The sequence below is a fragment of the Bombina bombina genome, chromosome 2 (genome assembly GCF_027579735.1).
Source record: "Bombina bombina isolate aBomBom1 chromosome 2, aBomBom1.pri, whole genome shotgun sequence".
Taxonomy (NCBI): Eukaryota; Metazoa; Chordata; class Amphibia; order Anura; family Bombinatoridae; genus Bombina; species Bombina bombina.
The window spans coordinates 651117193-651139362 of record NC_069500.1 but is presented as its reverse complement, the minus strand read 5'-3'; the positions used below and the strand labels follow the sequence as shown (position 1 = coordinate 651139362).

The 22170-nt window shown below is 39.0% G+C and overlaps 1 protein-coding gene across 1 annotated transcript in view; it reads right to left on the bottom strand.

Moving 5' to 3' along the window:
• LOC128647210 (RNA exonuclease 1 homolog) overlaps window positions 1–19508 on the bottom strand; it is a 681669-nt gene extending 662161 nt beyond the window's left edge. The window contains exons 1-2 of the mRNA XM_053699994.1: window positions 19307–19508; window positions 2886–3152 (exon numbers count right to left, since the gene is read on the bottom strand). Of these exons, the coding sequence (XP_053555969.1) occupies window positions 2886–3152; window positions 19307–19508 (469 nt within the window). The remainder of the gene's footprint in view (window positions 1–2885; window positions 3153–19306) is intronic.
• Between the last annotated feature and the right edge of the window lie 2662 nt (window positions 19509–22170).

Genomic DNA, 22170 nt, shown 5'->3' with positions numbered 1-22170 from the left:
TCTCAGGCAACAGTCCTGCTCCTACTGCGTAACTTCGGCACTTCCAGAGACCGCCCATGGAGTGCCCATGTTGCTTTATTGGGTGACGTGACGTCAGAACGCTGTACCGTGCACTTTTGCGCACTTTCTGTTACTTGTCCTGGAGGCGGGGTCACGTGGGTAACGTGAATCGATTCTCGCGCCTCAGCGCATCGATGCAGAATCGTTTTATGCCGCATTGCGATGCATCTACAAAAAAAACGATTATTTTTGACAGCCCTACCCTGCACGCCATTCTCCCTCTGAAGTTACCTCACTCCTCAGACATATGTGAAAACAGCAGTGGATCTTAGTTACTTCTGCTAAGATCATAGAAAAACGCAGGCAGATTCTTCTTCTAAATGCTGCCCGAGATAAAATAGTACATCTCCAGTACCATTTAAAAACAAACTTTTGATTGAAGAAAAAACTAACTATATTACACCACTTTCCTCTTACTACCTCCAGCTATGTTGAGAGTTGCAAAAGAATGACTGGATATGGCAGTTAGGGGAGGAGCTATATAGCAGTTCTACTGTGGGTGATACTCTTGCAACTTCCTGTTGGGAAGGAGAATATCCCACAAGTAATGGATGATCCGTGGACTGGATACACCTTACAAGAGAAATACAGATATGAAATATTAATCTGTATGTGATAATAATCCAATGTAGATATAATTGTGTGAAAATCACATATTTGCTGATCTCAAGGTATGTTGAGGGAATGACTGAAGAAAGAAATTGAATCCAGGATGACGATATTGTAGTCCTTTTTGAATTGTTTCATAGAAAATATGGTTTTAAACGCATTTTATATATTATAAGTGGAATATGTTCACGTGTGGTCTTGGAATAATCAGAAAGTGATACTGTGACCCATGTGTATTTGAATATGTAACTTATTAATATAAAGAAATTATAGCATTTTAAACAAACATTTTTAAAGCAATGTTTTTACTGTATAGGAATAATTAAATTAAGCCGTCATGTTGCCCCCGGTGTTGTGATGCGAGAATTAGTGTCAAAAGTTTTCACTGTTAAAGATGCGTTTCCCTAGTAACCATGCATTGCCAGGGAACCAATGAAGGGCCTAACCAATTCACCAATGATGGTACAAAACAAAAAGGGGTGGGGTTACAGCACATGACTTAACCCCAAGCATGGAGATAGTCTTGGGCTACCCTTCTTATCCACATTGCAAAATACTTTTGTATTCTGATGTGAAATGGACTTATTGAAAAATTATGGAATCCGAAATATTCATTGGTTATCTGGTAAAGTATAAGGTTGCTAAATATAAGGTAAAATTTAAACAAATATATTAATTGTTGCTGCAGTTAACAGATTTAAAAAATAAATAAATAGTATTTTAACCTTGTATTTCATAGCCTGTGAATTTTAAAACTAATCCTTAGTGCCAAGTAATTTATCGTTGCAATTATATATATTTTAGAATTGTCTTAATTGTAGATAACTTAGAATTTATTTCAGCTTAGATAAATTGGCATAGGAGTTGGTTGTTTGCACAAATAATATATACAATTTCTGATGTTTTAAATTGGAATTATATAGGATAAATTGTGGCTATATAGCCGATTGTACTGCCTGAATGTTAGTGGCTCAGATTCTGGTATTTCATTGTGGTATTTTGATGCAATTCAATTGTGAATAAGGTTAATAAACAAGGTAACTTATGATCTTTGCATAGCGTATTATAACAATTTAAACTTGTACAGTATTGATTCCTGTCTGGTTCTCTATAAATATAATTCAATGAGTCTATCAATTTTAACTAATAAAAAGAACTTAGGAATTTATATTAATTTTATGGTTTTGTATATGCATTTTATTGGGGTTTAATTTTAAAGAATATTTATTAAATATATTGTATTATAACCCGGCCATATACTGACATTGATATTTGGATGTCTATGGCTCCTACTATTATGCCCTTAATACTATTACGGAGCGCAATTGCTAGAGGTTCAATACTTAAACAATAATGGGGAAAGTACCTTGATACAGTTGAAAATATTCTGTACATAATCCATTAACTATCAGTGCCGACCTCGGTTTGCTATACAAGGCCTGAATGACAAAAAGGGACCCTTAAAGCCAAATTGTTACAAAGCTACAAATAAATGATCCCAACTGATGGAATAGAAGGCCTTTTCAGTCTAGCACAATAACTGTCTTATCCTCTGTATCCATATCCTCATTTTCCTTCTGTATATTATAATAATCCACTGTTAATAGTTTCCTCAAGTTAGAGAAGGAAGATCTACCCTTCAAAAATCCTGTTTGGTCAATGTGAATTTGGCTAAAATTTTCTGTAGTCTAGCTACTAAGATACTAGTCAATAGCTTGTAATACATATTTAACAGCGAGATCGGACCATAGGAATCAAATTTTTCTGGGTTCTTCCCTTTCTTGGCACAAGGGCAATTAAAGAGCTACTAAAATTACTGGATATTATGTGACCTTAGAGAAGTATGCATCAAAAAGACGTGTCCACAACTTGCTCTGACAAAATTTTATAATATTCAGCTGGCAGTGTATCTGGTCCTGCAGCTTTATTAAGGCTACTCTCTTATCGCCTGAATAACTTCCTCTTTAATAATTGATTAATTCATTAACTTCCGGGCCTCTTCATCCAAACATGGAACATTGCAGGTATTCCAAAAGGCCTTTTTATTCAATTCATTGATTTCTTTAGGTAAAAAAAATCTGTTTATAATATTCCAAAAATTCTGCACTAATTTCAGTGGACTGGGTTAGCCTTTTTTCTTTACATTGTAATGCTGATATGTAATTAGAGCCCCTATTTTGTTTAACTAAATTAGACAGATTTTTTTCTTATCTTACCTCCAAATTTATATAACCGCGCATTGGTTCTCACAACCTCACTAGTAGCATTTTGCTGAAGGAAGATTTCTCTTTCTTTTTTAGCCCGTAGATACTTTTGCCAATTTATAGCTGATGCTTCCCGAACATAGGCATTATATGCATTTGAAAGCTGGTTAGTTAACTGTACGTCCTGTATCCGATTGTTTTTATCATAATCTATATAAACTTTTATTTCTTCTCGAAGTACCGCCTTAGAGGCATCCCAATATGTCTCAGGACTTGTTACTGAATTTACATTAAAATATTCAAAATTCTTCCAAGTTTCTATCAGCCAATTCTTAAATTTTACATTTGTATAAAGATATTTTGGGAAGAATACGTAGCAGTACTTTTCCGTGACGCACCCATTGTTATTGCCACTGAAATTGGGGCATGATCTGAAATAAGAATATTTTCAATATCTGCTTCCACTAGACCGGTTAATTTTTCATTAATTAGTATATAACCTATTCGAGATATTAGTTTTATATGTACTAGATTTGCAAGTAAATCCTTTCATATCAGGATTTTTTATACGCCATATATCCTTTAAATTTAATGCGCTCCTGAACTTTCTAAATAATAAGGTTTCATGCTTTTTTGGTGCACCCCTCTCCCCCTATAATACTATCTAACGGGTATTGTGCAATAAGATTAAAATCACCTGCAACAATCAATTTACTATCTATAAATTGTGACAGTTTTGTTTTCATTTTGTCCCAAAATTCTCTTGTGTGATTATTCTGGCCGTAAACATTGCAGAGTACATAGGTTTGCCCCATTATGTCCAACTGTAAAATTATAAATCTACCATCAACATCTATGAATGGATCATTTTATACTTCAAATTTTTATGTATCCGTATTGCTACCCCTCGTTTTCTAGCATTTCCCACTGTTGCTATAACTTCACCTACCCAATCTGTTCTAAGTTTAATTGCTTAATTTTGCTGTATATAGGTTTCCTGTAGGAAAGCAATGTTGCACCTAAGTTTTTTAATGTGCTTTATGATCATTTTTCTTTTAATAGGTGAGGTTATGCCTCTAATATTCCATGATATCAAATTAATATTTATTTTATCCATCGTCAGAAATATGCCTCCCTTTACTCATGTTATGTACCAAAATAGAGTAATAGAAAAGATTAAAATTGGGAAGTACTGCTTTAGCTGGAGGAGAGGAAGAGAAAAAAAAAAAGGAGGGGGGGGGAACTAATTAAAATTGAACCAATCACCTGGTATATGTTCCATTAATATTTCTTATTATTTAGAGTTCTTAATCATTTAAATGGGTATACATTTATCCTTCTTACTCACTCTCTTCTAAGAATCTATTTGCTTCCTGTTGCGTGTTTAATATGTTCAATGAATTATCCTTAAGTACCTTAATCCTAGCTTTGTATCCTTTCTTAATTATTTGAGTTCATGGGAGTCATTACCTTTCTACGATGGGTTGTTTCCATTGAGTAATCCTGAAATAACATTTTATATCCCTCCAACAAGACTTTTTTTTAACGATAGAAATTTAATAGTTCAACTTTGTCTTGAACGTTTAACATTTTAGCTATAATTGGCCTAGCTATCTGACCCATCTGATCTTATTTTTTTCTACCCTATTCTATGGACTCTACAATAAGCTGATGCTTCTGGCCTGGCATTTCTAACAGCGAGGGTAACTTTTCTGACATTAATTTATTTAAATCTCTGGTACTCCAATAATTCTAAGGTTGTTCCTTCTAGATCTATCCTCAAGATCATCTATCCTAGAGTTTAGTGAAGATCAATAGAAACTTGTATCCTGCTCTGCTGTATTCATTCTATCCTCTATATCTGATATACGTAATTTCGCTGCTTCAATCCTGTTATTAAATGAGTGTATTAGTAAGTGTTAACACATCCTGTCTAAGCTGATCAAATTATGGGCTCATTGCCTCATATATAGCTTTGACTAATGATTGTGTGTCTGTATCCATCTTTACCGCTATATTTTCTTAAACAATGCTGTCTTGTAATGCAGCACTTGTTTTACCTTTTTTGTCTTTTAGGGGGCATTTCTGGAGATTTAATTCTAACTTTATGTACAAATTTCTCCATATGTAGAATATGTAAGTGAAACAATATCGTGCAGAAAGAAAAACCAATAAGTGAATATTTGTAATATATCTGATTATATCAATTAACTATTCACCCTGAGAAGAGTTAAGCTATTATTATGCCTACTATGGGCAAAAAGAATTAATTATTGAGATGTTGTGTATTAGATTATGATTTACTTTCAACACAAAAAGAGAAAGAAAATCCAAGTGTTCATATGGGAAGGAAACAATCCCTCACCCCCTCTAAGCTTTACCCTTACAGTGCTCTTACTAATAGATTTACAGAGATATTTTAGATATATAATATCCAAGACAATATCACACCTATATTTATACAATTGCTTCCTGTGTGTTATTCTTAGTGCTTATCTCACATACAATTATGACTTACTTTCAAGAAAAAAAAAAAAGGAAAAAAACTAAAGCCCAAGTGTTCATATGGAAAAGAAATCCCTCACTCCCCTAAGCTTTACCGTTGCAGATATACAGAGTGTTCTTTACTAATAGATTTACAGAGGTATTTTAGAAATATAATATCCAAGACAATATAACATCTACATTTGTACAATTACTTCCTGTGTTACTCTTAGTGCCTATCTCAAATTCAATAACATTAATCGTCGCTAAGATATATCTTCCTAACTAAGAAAATCATGTGGCCAAAAACCTGCCTCCAATCATGCACTATTTAGATGTATGGTTCATACTATTTTCAACACCAGGCTAGCCAAAACTTCTCTCTATATTCGCATACCAGATATTTATATACATACAAAGAGAATGTAATACTTTTTAGCTCTCCTGCTCAGGAAAATACTTCACTTTTCCTAGATAAAAGTAAAGGAATATAGCAGAACAGTATGATGAATTAACTAAGAATGTCTCTCAGATTACAAAAGTCTGTATGAGTATTTAGCTTGACTATCTTTCAAACGTGAGCCAGCGTATCTTCTAAGGGAATAGTGTCCACGGGTTTGCTTCACTAGGTACACTCCAGCCCATTGGTGAGACTTCTATATCTTTTCCTCTTAACCTAAATTGATTATATATTCCGTTTCTTTGCCAAGAAAATGTACACTTTAATCCATGACCTTAGGCTGTTTATATCAGTTTTGCGTGTATTTCACCCACCCGCTGAGTTACTTAGACTTTAACCCTTTTTACAATACCGTGCTGTTCCCTGTAGCTACAGTCTGCTGTCTGATAACAGAAATCCTACTATCTGGTTTGCTTCACTGATAGCTCTGTGAGGGACTTGTCTTTCTGTTTAAAAGTCCTTCAGTCTTAGGTTATAGCTTAGCTTGACAATATAACCATTCAGGTCAGATATAACCATTCAATTCAACATTATTATTTTTTATTATCGGTTATTTGTAGAGCACCAACAGTTTCCGCAGCGCTATAAACAAAGGGGGAGTACAACAAAACAATTATAGGGATCAAATTGGTAGAGGGCCCTGCCAAGAGTTGCACTGTTGTAGTCAGCTCTTAAGAAGGTGATCTACAAACAGCTGGACTCTTAGGCTCACATGCTAAGGGCGTTCAGGGGATAGCAATGGAGGAGAGGAACTGGTATTAGGAAAGGTTAGTGTAGGTGTATGCATCCCTGAACAGTAGGGCCTTTTGGGAGCACTTGAAGCTTTTAAAACTAGAAGGGAGTCTTGTGGTGCGAGGCAGAGAGTTCCACAAGATGGGAGCCAGTCTGGAGAAGTCCTGTAAACTGGAGTGTGATGAGGTGACAAGAGAGGAGAGTAGGAGGTCATGAGCAGAGCGAAGGGGACGGGAGGGAGAGTATCTGGAGACAAGGTTTGAGATATAGGGGGGAGCAGTGCAGTTGAGGGCTTTGTATGTCAGAATGAGAATTTTGTGTTTGATCCTAGAGGCAAGAGGAAGCCAGTGAAGGGATTGGCAGAGAGCTGCAGCAGATGAAGAGCGACGTGTAAGGAAGATGAGTCTGGCAGAGGCATTCATTATGGATTGTAAAAGAGCTAGGCGGCAGGTGGGGAGACCAGATAGGACAGAGCTGCAGTAATCAAGGCGGGAAAGAAAGAGAGTGGATTAAAATCTTAGTTGTGTCTTGTGTAAGGAAGTGTCTAATTTTAGAGATGTTTTTAAGGTGGAAGCAGAAGGCTTTAGCCAAGGACAATGTGAGGAGTGTAAGAAAGATCAGAGTCAAATGTGACCCCGAGACATCGGGCATGCAGGGTAGGGGTAATGATGGAGTTGTCGACAGAGAGATTGAGGGTGGAGAGTTTTGAGGAAAGGGGGAAAATAAGGAGCTCAGTTTGAGAGATTTAGCTTGAGGTAGTGAGAGGACATCCAGTTAGAGATGTGAGAAAGACAGTTGAGACTGGTTAGCAAGGAAGGAGATAGGTCTGGTGCAGAGAAGTAAATTTGGGTGTCGACGGCATACAAATGATATTGGAAACCGTGGGACTTTATTAGGGAACCTAGTGATGACGTGTAGATTGAGAAGAGAAGGGGACCGAGGACAGAGCCTTTCGGTACTCCGACAGAAAGTGGTGACGGGGCAGAGGAGGCCCCAGAGAAGGCTACACTAAAGGTACGGTTTGACAGGTAGGAAGAGAGCCACGAGAGGGCTGTGTCACAGATGCCGAAGGATTGGAGGGTTTTGAGTAAAAGAGGGTGGTCAACAGTGTCAAAGGCTGCAGACAGATCAAGGAGGATAAGCAGAGAGAAGTGGCCTTTTGATTTTGCTGTAAGTAGGTCGTTGGTAAGCTTAACAATTGCTGTCTCTGTGGAGTGATGGGGACGAAATCCAGATTGCAGTGCGTCAAGGAGGGAGTTTATTGTAAGTAAATGGGATAGGCGTGCATAAACTAGTTTTTCGAGAAGCTATGATGCAAGAGGGAGGAGGGAAATAGTGCGGTAGTTGGATGGGGAGGTAGGATCAAGGGAAGGTTTTTTGAGGATAGGTGTCACCAGTACATGTTTCAGCGATGAGGGAAATATAGCGGTGCTGTGGGAGAGGTTGAAAGTGTGTGTGAGTATAGGGGTGAGGGTAGCAGAGAGGGAGGGGAGTAGCTGTGAGGGGATAGGGTCAAGGGGACAGGTAGTGAGGTGAGAGCGCAGTATAAGTGCCGAAACTTCTTTCTCAGTGACAGGGGAGAATGAGCTAAGTTTAAGGTTATGTGGGTTGTGGTTGATTGAGAGCATTTGAGGGTGTGAGAAAGGTATTATGTTGAGAGCTGATTTCATTTCTGATGGAGTCGATTTTGTTATTGAAGTGGCTGGCAAAGTCTTGAGCTGACAGAGAAGTTGTATTAGGAGGTGGGGGAGGGCAGAGAAGGGTATTGAAAGTGGAGAATAAACGTTTTGGGTTTGAAGAAAGATTAGAGATAAGAGTAGAGAAGTAATGTTGCTTATGGAAATTAAGGGCAGAATAGTAGTTACGGTTGCCTCCAGGCTGGCTGGAAGTTGGACCGTAGAAAAGGATGCTCCTAGCGGTCACCCAAGGATCATCAGCACCGTAGACACTATAACTACTGCGTAGCCACCATACGTAATGCAGACTCTACGAACCACCGCTGCTGGGTTGGTATCTCGCCGTCTGCTCTGCGCCCTGGACCTACGACCAGGCTCCAGTAGGTGAACCTCTTCCTTCTTTAGAGCAAAGCAGGATCAGGAACAAGAGCTCTTACAGGAGCTCAGTAGCTAAGGGAGTATGAAGAGCATAGCAATCCCTGTAGTGATTATAGCTTGTCCACTACAAACATGAGTCAATGCTGCAAGTTAGAGGGTCAGAATAGGTCTCATGTGCTGGAACACACAGCCTGGTTTTTATTGAGGTTACATGCAAAAAAGACACTCTCAGGGGGAGGCATAAAATCCCCAATCACACATTTGATACTTTTAGATAGAGACAACGCCCTTTTACAGGCCATAGTAGAATTACATTTCTTCAGCAGATAACAAGAAAACAATGCAGTCCACCTTATCACTACTAGCAGTCTGATTAGACAATGGGAATGTTTTATCACTAAACTTAATTAGAGCTGATCCCAGCAAACTTGTATTTAGAATTGAACAAAATTAACTCTTAAAGGCACACAATGAAAACTAATGCTTTTGTAATAGTGCTCCCTTTCTGTGGAACACTCTGCCTGTGTGGTACTGGGTTCAGCAAGCCCTATCCACTGAACCAAGTGGGAGAAAGCCAGGGACAAGTCATTTCACAGGTCTGGGGACATAGTCTTAAAGGGGCATTGTTCACCAAAGTCACAATATGTCCCCAGACGGTTCTCAAAGGGCCACACACACCCAATAAAAGTTAATATGTTCTCAGGGGCACAATCTTCCAGGGGCCATAGTCATGAGGAAGGAGGCTGGCAAATAGGCTTCTCCAAAATCCAGGGAAGCATGGCAATTTCCCATTTAAAGGGCCAGTTACAAATAGCAGTTTGTAACAGTAGTAGTTCAAGATAAATTTTTAATGTTGAAAATCAGCTTAATTCCTAGATTTTCTCCAGTGCCGCTCAGCAGTAGGGGAACATCTGCGTAGGTATCGTGTCAGAGGAGTATGCCAGGGCTGAGGATGAGTGTTTGATTTCCGAGTTATGGTAAGAGGGGCAAGATTGTCAAGGACGGATGTAAGGGTGGAGTTATAGTGGCAGATTGGTCAGGGCAGGAAAAGGAGGAGAAGGATGAGGAGAGGTTTGAGGGAATTAGAAAGCTGTTGTTGATCTAATGACATAATGCTTCTGTGAAGTTTGGTGTGAGGAGCAGAAGGGAAAGTTGTAGGGAGGGATGATATGTTGCAAGTAAGGAGATGGTGGTCAGAAAGAGGAAAGGGTGAGTTTGTGAAGTTTGAGAGAGTGCTAAATAGCTAAAGATCAGGTCAAGGGAATGACCATCTTTGTGAGTGGGAGAATCAGTCCATTGTGACAAACCGAAAGAGGAAGTGAGTTGCAGAAGTTGTTTTGCAGAGGAGGTAGTGGGATTGTCAAGAGGGATGTTGAAGTCACCAAGAATGAGGGAAGGGGTGTCTGAGGAAAGGAAATAAGGTAGCCAAGCAGCCAAGTGATCTAGAAATTGAGTTGAGGAGCCAGGGGGTCAGTATATGACTGCAACACGTATAGAAAGAGGAGAGAATAAGCGAATCATGTGGGTTTCAAATGAAGAAAATGTGAGGGAAGAGATGGGATGTATTTGTTGAAAGGTGCAACGAGAGAAAAGTAAAATACCTACACCACCTCCTTGTCTATTACCAGACCTAGGAGTGTGGTTGAAGTGGAGACCCCCATGTGACAGAGCAGCAGTGGATGCTGTGTCAAGGGGAGAGAAACAGGTTTCTGTTAGGGCCAGAAGGTTGAGGGAGTGGGAGATAAAGAAGTCATGTATAGAAGTAAGTTTGTTGCAAACAGAGCGAGAGTTCCAGAGTGCACAAGTGAAAGGGGTCGTGGCTTTTGATGCAAGAGGAATGTGAGTAAGGTTGTCAGTTTTTTGAGTCTGTGGGACAGTACACATGGATGTGCTCGGCTAGGCAGTTGTTGGGGACCAGAATTAGGGGAAATGTCACCAGCAGTTAGTAAAAGCAACAGGGAGAGTGACATGAGATGAGATACAGATTTGCAGTAATGAGACTGCTTTTGAGACAAGGTGCAGGGGGGAGAGTGTTTAGGAATAGGTAATGTTCGTGAGTACAAAAGTAAGGTTAGTTTAAGAGAGATGGGCTAATGAAGAGTGCAGGTGGAGAGGGAGAAGGAGTAATTGAATAATGTAGTTTGTTATAGAGAAAAGGCAGCAAAAAATAATATGAAGATGCATTTTTACAAAAAAGAGGGAACCAGTTAAATACATAAGACACAGTATTATAGTAGCAATTGCATAAGAAAACAATAAGGTATATCAAACATAATATTACAAGAGTACCTGCCTTTTTCTTGCCCCTTGCCCAATCCTTGTTCAATTCTTGTATAATTCTATTGCTAATGTCTCACTTATAAAATGTTCACTTAATTCTTGTATAATTCTATTGCTAATGCCTCACTTATAAAATGTTCACTTAATTCTTGTATAATTCTATTGCTAATGCCTCACTTATAAAATGTTCACTTTGAAAATGTGAACATATGCTATTGTTACAATGTACACTGCCCAGGCAATGCACCACTGTGCAATGCACATCCCAAACTAGTGTGAAATATATGCAGGCAGGGGAGTCAGCTGAGTCCACTAAATTTTGTTGATTGCTAATCAAAGACAATTGGAAAGGCCAATTGGAAAGTTATATTCTGGTCTGGTCAGGGTGAGATGTTAAGTAAACAGACAAAATTTGGGGGAGGTTCAAACTATGGAATAAGACAGCTATACATTTTAGAATAATAGCAAGTATTGATAAGGATTGAACATCACATGGCAATTAAATGAACATTAGAAATAAGACATTGGATAACAGTACAAAAGATGTAGGACTAAATTAACAAACTAAAATAATTTGCTCTATGTAAATATTCATGTACCAGAAGAGTAAAAAAAAAACAGAGCAGTGAATAGTTTGCAGATTGACAGGGTCTCTATTCATGTACCAGAAGAGAGTTACAGGAGAGTAAAAAACCAAAGAAACATATCCATACATCTTTACCCTCCCAACAAAGCATGTCAGACTTATTCTAACCAGGATTTTTTCTTATTTAAACATTTAAATTTGATACAATCCATATAACTCTTTAGCTTCAAAAAGTGACATCCCATTAGGAACAAGGAGAACTTTTAAGAATCAAATATTTAAGGGTTTGCTTCACTGGATCCACTCCAATCCTGAGGGGGGACTTATATAAGTGCTTATTCACTCCTTCTCTTTACATTTATTAAAGGAGCTATTATGACTTCTGCATTCACTCCCTAGAAGTGACTTATATGTACTTCACCCACCCGGTGGTTTATCCAGACTATTATCTGGGTTACTTCACTGGTAACTGTGAGGGACTTGCCCTTCTAGCAAACAAGAAAAAACCTTTTGGATAAAATGTTATAATGTGGGTTTGCACCATGTCCTGTAAAACTTCACCCTCCCAACAAAGTTTACCAGACTTATTATACCCAAAGTTATTATGCTTAATTTGTCCAGCATTTTCCTCCTCAAGGATACATATTAACCCTCAGAACTTTCATTTAAAGCATATACCAGGCTTTGTGTCTATGGCCACTAGACTAATTTGGCCTAAAGATAGAGGTTACCGGTCCAAGTGATGATGGCTCCTTGCTTGCACGACGTCCATGCCATCCTATTCCATGGCTGTTCTCAGGCAGGGCACCTCCGCCAAGAGACTGACGTTGTCGCAGAGAAAAGATGTGCGTGTGCTGTATAAATTAGACTCTTCCATCTAGTAGCTGGCCCCTTCAGCCTGCACTGCCGCACTTGCCGGGAATAGTCTGCTTGATCCGTGCTGTTGCTGCTGTACATGCAGCTTACTCTAACAGCATTCATGGCCGCACTCCACACACCTACGTCACATGCGTCAGATCAGCTGACGCCATAACCGGATAGCCAGTAGATTAAAATCTTAGTTGTGTCTTGTGTAAGGAAATGTCTAATTTTAGAGATGTTTTTAAGGTAGAAGTGGCAGGCTTTAGCCAAGGACTGAGGAGTGAAGGAAAGGTCTGAGTCAAGTGTGACCAAGACATCGGCCATGCAGGGTAGGGGTAATGATGGAATTATCAACAGTTATAGAAAATTGGGGGGGGTGGAGATTTTGGAAGAAGGGGGAAAAATAAGGAGTTCCGTTTTGGAGAGATTTATATTAAGGTAGTGAGAGAACATCCAAGATGAGATATGAGAAAGACAGTGACACGGGTTAGTAAGGAAGGAGGTCTGATGCAGAGGTTTAGATTTTGGCGTCATCGGCATACAAATGAAATTGAAACCCGTGGGACTTTATTATGGAACCTAATGACGTGTAGATTGAAAAAAGAAGGGGACCGAGGACAGAGCCTTGAGGTACCCCAACAAAAAGAGGTAATGGGGCCAAGAATGCTCCGGAGAAGGCTACACTAATGGTACAGTTAGATAGATAGGAAAAGAATCATGAGAGAGCTGTGTAGCAGATGCCGAAGGATTGGAAGGTTTGGAGCAAAAGAGGGTGATCAACAGTGTCAAAGGCTGCAGACAGATCAAGGAGAAATAAGCAGAGAGAAGTGGCCTTTGGATTTTGCTGTAAGTAGGTCGTTGGTAACCTTGACTATTGCTGTCTGTGGAGTGATGGGGACGAAATCCAGATTACAGTGTGTCAAGAAGAGAGTTTTGTGTAAGGAAATGGGATAGACATGCATATACTAGCTTTTCGAGGAGCTTTGAGGCAAGAGGGTGTAGGGAAATAGGACAGTAGTTGGATGGGGATGTTGGATCAAGGGAAGGTTTTGAGGATAGGTGTGACCAGTGCATGTTTTAGAAATGAGGGAAATAATCCAGTGCTGAGGGAGAGGTTGAAATGTGTGTGAGTATGGGGGTGAGGATAGAAGAAAGGGAACGGAGTAGCTGTGAGGGGATGGGATCGAGGAGACAGGCAATGAGGTGGGAGGACAGTATAAGGGCAGAAACTTCTTCCTCAGTAACAGTGGCAAAAGAGCTAAATTTATGGGTATTTGGGTTTTGGATGATTTTGAGCTTTTGAGGGGTGGGAGATTGGTAGTATGTTAAGAGCTGATATAATTTCTGATGGAGTCAATTTTGTTATTTAAGTGGCTTGCAAAATCTTGAGCTGAGAGAGAAGTTGTATTAGGAGGTGGGGTGGGCGGAGAAGAGTACTGAATGTGGAAAATAGACGTTTTGGGTTGGAGGAAAGTGTAGAGATGAGATTAGAGAAGTATTGTTGCTTATAAAGATTAAAGGGACAGTCTACACCAGAATTTGTATTGTTTAAGAATATAGATAATTCCTTTATTACCCATTTCCCAGTTTTGTATAACACAGTTATATTAATATAGGTTTTACCTCTGTGATTACTTTGTGTCTAAGTCTCTGCAGACTGCCCCTAATCTCAGTGCTTTTGACAGACATGCAGTTTAGCCAATCAGTGAAGACTCTAAATAACACCACGGGAGTGAGCACAATGTTATCTATATGACACACATGAACTAGTACTGTAACTGAAAAACTTTCAAAATGCTCTGAGCTAAGAGGCAGTTTTCAAAGGTTTAGAAATCAGTTTGAGCCTACCTAGGATTAGCTTTTCAAAAATATCACCAAGGAAACAAAGCAAATGTAATGATAAAAGTCAATTGTAAAGTTGTTTAAAATTGGATGCCCTTTCTGAACCATGAAAGTTTAATTTTGACTAGACTGTCCCTTTAAGGGCAAAATACAAGGAGTTCAGGATGACACATCTGCGTAGGTACTGTGTCAGGAGTATGCCAGGGCTGAGGATGAGAGTGGTTTCTGAGGTATGGTAGGAGGGGCCAGAATGTCAATGACCAATGTAAGGGTGGAGTTGGTGGCAGATAGATTGGTCAGGGCAGGAAAAGGAGTTGATGGAAGAGAGGAGAGGTTTGAGAGAGAATAGCGAGCTATTGCTGATCTAATGACTTTGTGCTTTTGTGAAGTTTGCTGTGAGGGGTAGAGGAAGGGGGGGTTGTAGGGAGGGAAGTGATGTTGCAAGTTAGGAGAGGGTCAGAAAGATGAAAAGGGGAGTTTGTGAAATTTGAGAGTGCATCGATAGCTGAAAATCAGATCAAGGGAGTGACCATCTTTGTGAGTAGGAAAGTCAGTCCATTGTGAAAGGCCGAAAGAGTTAGTGAGTTGTAGAAGTTGTTTTGCAGAGGCAGTGGGATTTTCAAGAGGAATGTTGAAGTCGCCAAAAATGAGGGTAGGGGTGTCCGAGGAAAGGAAATAAGGAAGCCAGGCAGCAAAGTGATCTAGAAATTGAGTAGGGGAGCCAGGAGGGCGGTATATGACTGCAACACGTATAGAGAGGGGAGAAAATAAACGAATCATGTGTGCTTCAAATTAAGAAAATGTGAGGGAAGAGAAGGGCTGTATTTGTTGAAAGGTGCGACGAGAAGAAAGCAAAATACCAACATCACCTCCTTGTCTACTGCCAAACCTAGGAGTGTGGCTGAAATGGAGACCCCCGTGTGACAGAGCAGTCGATGCTGTGTCTGAAGCAGAGAGCCAGGTTTCTGCAAGAGCTAGAAGGTTAAGAGAGTGGGAGATAGAGATCATGGATAGAAGTGAGCTTGTTGCAAACAGAGAGAGAGTTCCAGAGTGCAAAAGTAAAGGCGGTGGTGGTTTTAGATGCAAGAGGAATGAGATTAAGGTCACCAGAGTTTTGTTTTTGAAGATCCACAACCTTAAATGTCTCAGAGGAAGAAGCTATGGAGAGCAACAAACATCTGTACTATATCAGATGTAAATAAGTGTTTAGTTATGAATAATGAAAATTGTTTTCATTATTTATTTTGCCCCTTTTTAAGTAATTTAGCACTGAATCTTTGAGCAATTTCTAATCAGAACATGGAATGCATCTTGCTGACTTGTCAAGGCTAAGTCTGCTACATATCTGTCTCTAATTGGCTTTAGTGGATAACAGCTGCAAGACTCTTTATTCTAACTTTTTTGACCGTGGTTAGCATTGTCTTCTGAGGAATAGGGCCCAGATTGGCTTCTTCTCCAGATAGGGAAAATACTGGTGCTGTTTGACTACAGGAGAATAGCTGCAGTAAAAAGGATGTTCATTTATTATAAAACATTAAAGGAGCATTAAACACAACATTTTTCTTTGAGGTTTCAGATAGAACATATAATAAACTAATTTACATTTTACTTGTCACCTTATTTGCTTTTTTCTGTTGGCATGCTTTGTTGAAAAGCATACCAAGGTAGGCAAAGGAGCATCAATGCACTACTGGGAGCAGCAGGTGATTGGTGTCTGCATATATGCCTCTTGTCATTGGCTCACCTGTGCTCAGCTAGCTCCCGTAGTGCATTTATGTTCCTTCAACAAAGGATACTAAAAATGAAGCAACTTTTATAAAATAAATTGGGAAGTTAAGCATTGCATGCTCAATCTGAATCATGAAAAAAATTTGGGTTTCGTGTCTTTTTAAGACTTGGCTGATATGTTATTATATAGCAACAATACAGTACATGTCTTTTAATTGCAATTTGTTTACTGTCCCTTTAATGATCTATACCTGCTGCTATTTCGCACCACATTTCACAATGGTGGGGTTACTCTTGAAACTATGACCCACAGAAGATATTAAATATTAAAAAAAAAAAGTAAGAGATAATGTTTTTTGTTCAATTAAAGGGACAATATACACCTTGGGAGTTTTATATTAAATATTTAGTTATGCATAATGATATAACTTATAATATACTTTATCGATTTTGTCCATTTTCATGTAATTTAGCTTTGCGAATTAGAAATCCACAATTTCCTATATTAAGTCTACATATCTTTCCCTAATTGGCTTTAACAGGTAACACGCAAAACACTTTATACTAACAATATGGTTGTGACTAGTCTTATTGTCTATATGTGTTTCTCGGGTGTATCAGCCAGTGCCCCATCAGCCTCTGACCTCACTGAACGTCGAGCGCATGCGCAGTGAGTGAGTTTGTGGTAGGAATTGGCTGATCTGAGACGTGCAGTGATTGGAATGTGGTGACGTGATGGCCCACATGCGCAGTGAGTGAATCTGGTCAAACAGCTATTTTTACGTTACCGGAGGTGATGTGATTGGCTAATCTGATAAATTAGCTGATCTGTCAGAACACCAGCAGACAAGCAGTCCAGACCGATTGAGTCACTGCCGTATGACCAGGAGAAATCAGAAATCTTGTGTCTAACGGTGGCATTGTGTGAGTTGACACATAAGCATGCATTTGTCAAAGACCACCATACATATCCTGTGAATAAGCAGTGTGTTTGATTGCAGGGGCCATATGTACCTGTGCACAGTAAAAACTATTGCTGAAACGGTAACTTAAAGGGACAGTACACTAAAATTGTAGTTCCATTAATGTATTTTAAATGACTTGTTATACCAACTGCAGAGTATAAAATATTTGAGAAATTCCATTTTCATGCTTATTTGTGTATATAAAGTAGCTGATTTTGTGCTTTGAAACCACAGCCTATTACAATGGGTTGAACTTAAATGTGATATCAGATCTCATATTCTAAGTTTGTGTAAACAGACTTGCTTCCTTATCTTTTATTTGGCTGGAACACCAAAGCTCAATACATAGAGAGAACAATGGAAAATGATTATTTTTATCCTGCATCCCACCGAGTGTAATATCTTCTGCTGGCTGTGTATACTTAGGCTATTCAATCGCCTATTCTCCAGTATCAATTTTAGTGTAGGTGGCGATACCACAGGCTAAATCAGCTATTTCAAATGCTGAAATAGGAGTAAAGGTGTAATCAATTTAATACACTCTAGCACAGGGGTGTCAAACTCAAATTCATTGGGGGCCGCATCAGCAGTTTGGTCACCCTCAAAGGGCCTGCTGCCCCCCCCCCCCCAACCCCCTTTGTTTTTAGGCTGTTTTTCAGCCACAATAATTTTTGGTCATGGTATAATGTGACTAAGATTAGGACACAAGGAAGGAACAATTATTTCTAATGTTAAAGTTCACAACTTTTTCACATTCACACTGTCACATTAACACACACACACAAACCTACATTCACACCTTTACACACACAAACCTACATTCACACCTTTACACACACAAACCTACATTCACACCTTTACACACACAAACCTACATTCACACCTTTACACACACAAACCTACATTCACACCTTTACACACACAAACCTACATTCACACCTTTACACACACAAACCTACATTCACACCTTTACACACACAAACCTACATTCACACACAAACCTACATTCACACATTCACACACAAACCTACATTCACACATTCACACACAAACCTACATTCACACATTTACACACAAACCTACATTCACACATTTACACACAAACCTACATTCACACATTTACACACAAACCTACATTCACACATTTACACACAAACACACATTTACACACACAAACACACACACAAACACACACACACATTTACACACATACTTACACACACAACCATACATTCACACACACACAAAAACTTTATTACTGCTCTGATTTAGGTGGGCAATAAACTAATGATAATGCAGTGTGAATATGTTTTCCCATGCATGCAAGCATAACAGGCAGGGATAAGGTTAATAAAATCTTTGCAGACTACAAATCAGTCACAGACAGTACAAGTGTAGGAGCAGACTCCCGAGATAAAGATTTGATTTATTACCTGGGGAAGGCTGAGAGCAGAATAAGACAACCTGCAGAGACAGAGCCTCAGAACGGATGTTTACTTAGAATTGTCCTGCTGACATTATTTAAAAAAAACATGTTTTCCTAACCAGCCTCGCTGTGTGCCTGCTGCTGCCTCTCTGGTCTCTGCTGCTAGCCCTTTTCCCGCGCGTGCAGATACATAGGGAAGCTGGGAGGAAGTGATGAGTGAGCAGGAGGTCAGTGTCTTGTTCTCACTCAGTCACTTCCTACCAGCCAGAAGTTTTCCATAAGTTAAATATGTATGTGAAGGCTGGCAGCCGGCGGCGGCTACACGGGCCACATGACGAGGTCTGGTGGGCCGGATTCGGCCCGCGGGCCTTGTGTTTGACACCCGTGCTCTAGCAGGTTAAAAGGATCATTGGGAATAATTTAAAGGGGAGACATTTTTTGGGTGAACTGTCCCTTTAAGCTACATTTTCTTCTCCAACATATTTGTATTACAATACTACTTCTGCTATGTAGGAGTTAAATTCCATTTTAATGGAGCAAAACTATTATTGTCCTGGGAAAATGATGCTCAACTACAATAGTTGTGTAACCACGGATACCAGAAATACAACTGCTTACACATCCATAACATGAGTTCCAAAGAGGTTGATGTGATGGTTGAAATTCATTGTTTTGAACATGTAATCTCAAACCCAAGCCCAATAATTGGAGTATACTTTATTTCCTAAAGTAACATCAATTGCTGCTACCAAGAAGTTGTGGTATATGTATCCAAAACACAAATGAAGAAACTTTACAGTTGTCACCATTAAACTGGTGCATTAATCAAATAGCAAAAGCATCCAAGTCCTGTACAAAGCATGCAAACACCACAAGAATTCACTTCATGTAATAGATGTCCAATTTAGCTTTGGAGACAAGACATACAGTGACACTATATCAATAGAGATCGTTGATAAACTAGACATTTCTAAACATGACATGGATTTCAATAAAATTATATCCTTATCCTCACCATTGTCTTCCTCTTGAGGCCCAGTAGCATCGGGTTGTGACACATTTGCGGTTTCTTCGTCTTCTGTCCCAGCTTCGCCCTCGCTCGCCCGTGAAAACACATGGAGAAACTGGCAATGTGGGCGCTGGCATGTACTGGAGCTATCTAGTGCTCGAGAGAACGGGCACTCCAGCTGCTCAAAAAAACCTGCCGAACGCAACATCCAAACTGTAAGCAGCCAAATACAACAAAATTAAAGGATGCGCAGCAAATAATACCGCGCCCCACAAGTGCGGAACCAATTAGAGTCGTGCAGCATTATTTTTGCGCTGGATTTATGACCTTTGTCATTACCTCTCCACCAATAAGAAAGCACAAAAGATACGCGGGAAAAGAAATAAGTAGAGGAGAAGGGTCGGCGTGGAGCCGACTTTTTGCAATTGCTGGTGAGAGTTTCATGGTGCTTATAATTTGGTGTTGGAAGGCATTTCATGCGCATATGGTTCTAATATTTATTAAATGCATTTTGTTTTTTTAATGTATTGGGCTTTTATACATGCTTCCAGGTGCGCCCATGCAAACGACTTTTAAAAGAACACATTGAATTCAATGCGTTCCTAGAATCATTTTGCAATATACTTTAAACTACAAAATGCTTTTAATGCAAAATTACCACTACTTGGTAGCTTTATATGTACGTAAAAGTAAATGGTACATTTTAAGATTTAGATAACGCATTACATTTAAAAAAAACAAAAACAACAAAAAACTCAGTGTATTTTATTCTCTTTATATATGTTTTAGAGCTTTTTTTTTTTTAACTTTCATTTGAAAAATAAATTTAAGAGAAAATGTAATGCTTGTGTCAGGATCCATGTGTGTGTGTTTGTTTACTTGCTGTTTACCTCACAATGTGAAACAAAGTTGAAAATTGATTTGAATCTTAGTTTAAAGGGACACTGAACCCCAATTTTTTTCTTTTGTGATTCAGATAGAGCAAGCAATTTTAAGCAACTTTCTAATTTACTCCTATTTTTCTTCATTCTCTTGGTATCTTTATTTGAATAGCAAGTATGTAAGTTTAGAAGTCTGCCCATTTTTGTGAACAACCTGCGTTCTTGCTAGGGTTGCCACCCAGCCGGTATTTTACCGGCACAGCCGGTAATCAGAGAGTGGGTGCCGGAATGAGTTAAATGCCAACTATGCTAAAGCAGTTTTTTTTTTTTTAGTTTGTACTCCGCTAACGCCAGTGATATTGATCTCATTAGATCTGCCTGAGGCTGCTGAAAGTTGTCTGTCCAATAATATATACATTTCAAAACTACCTTGATGTGATAATTATCTATCCTTCTGCAGCTCAGCGCTATCTACGAGATTGCATGTGTCATGTGCCTGGCCCAGTGGGTGTGGCTGACGCTGACTGGCTGTGCATGCTGCTTCATTCAACATCAAGAAGACTTGCTGGTATGTAGGATACTCGCTGGCTGCTGAGGAGTCGAGACGAGTGGACAGGTTAATTAATAAACTATGCCAGGGTATTGTCTGCAATGCAAAGTGCAAAGAAAGCGATTCCTGTTGTATTAATTATTAATGGATTGATTTGCTTGTAGCTCCCTAAAATAGGCATTGGGCATAAAAGAGGCTTCTGAAATTACGTAGCAATTTATTGTAGCCTGGGCAAAGTAAAATACACTTGAAAACGTTTTTTGTCAGTTATTTCAGAAGCCTCTTTTATGCCCAATGCCTATTTTAGGGAGCTACAAGCAAATTAATACAACCGGAATCGCTTTCTTTGCCTTACAGACGATACCCTGGCATAGTTTATTAATTAACTTGCCAAATCCCCTCCTTGTTAAAAAAAAAAAAAAAAAAACATCCATCTGCTGAGAACCCAGAACTCAGAGGGGGATGCTATAACTGTACATTAATTTATATATAATTTACAAGGTTATTCCAGCTAGAATAAAACATAAAATGCATTAAAGATTTCCCAATACAAAAGACAAAAATGTTTTTTTCTTATCTGATGTAAAGAAAATAAATGTATAGTGGATATAAAAAGTCTACACACCCCTGTTAAAATGTCAGGTTTCTGTGATGTAAAAAATGAGACAAAGATAAATCATTTCAGAACTTTTTCCACCTTTTATGTGACCTATAAACTGTACAACTCAATTAAAAAAAACAAATTGAAATCTTTTAGGTAAAGGGAAATAAAAAACTAAAATGATTGCATAAGTGTGAACACCCTTAAACTAATACTTTATTGAAGCACCTTTTGATTTTATTACAGCACTCAGTCTTTTTGGGTATGATTTTTTTTCAGCATGGCACATGTTGACTTGGCAAGATTTGCCCACTCTAAATCCGTCAGAATACGAGGGCATCTCCTGTGCACAGCCCTTTTCAGATCACCCCACAGATTTTGAATTGGATTCAGGTCTGGGCTCTGGCTGGGCCATCCCAAAACTTTAATCTTCTTCTGGTGAAGCCATTCCTTTGTTGATTTGGATGTATGCTTTTGGGTCGTTGTCATGCTGAAAGATGAAGTTCCTCTTCATGTTCAGCTTTCTAGCAGAAGCCTGAAGGTTTTGTGTCAATATTGTCTGGTATTTGGAACTGTTCATTATTCCCTCTACCTTGACTAAGGCCCCAGTTCCAGCTGAAGAAAAACAGCCCCAAAGCATGATGCTGACACTACCATGCTTCACTGTGGGTATGGTGTTCTTATGCAGTGTTTTTGCGCCAAATATATCTTTTGGAATTATGGCCAAAAACATCAACTTTGGTTTCATCAGACCAGAACACCGTTTGCAACATGCTTTTGGGAAACTTCAGATGTGTTTTTGCAAAATTTAGCCGGGCTTGGATATTTTTTATTTTTT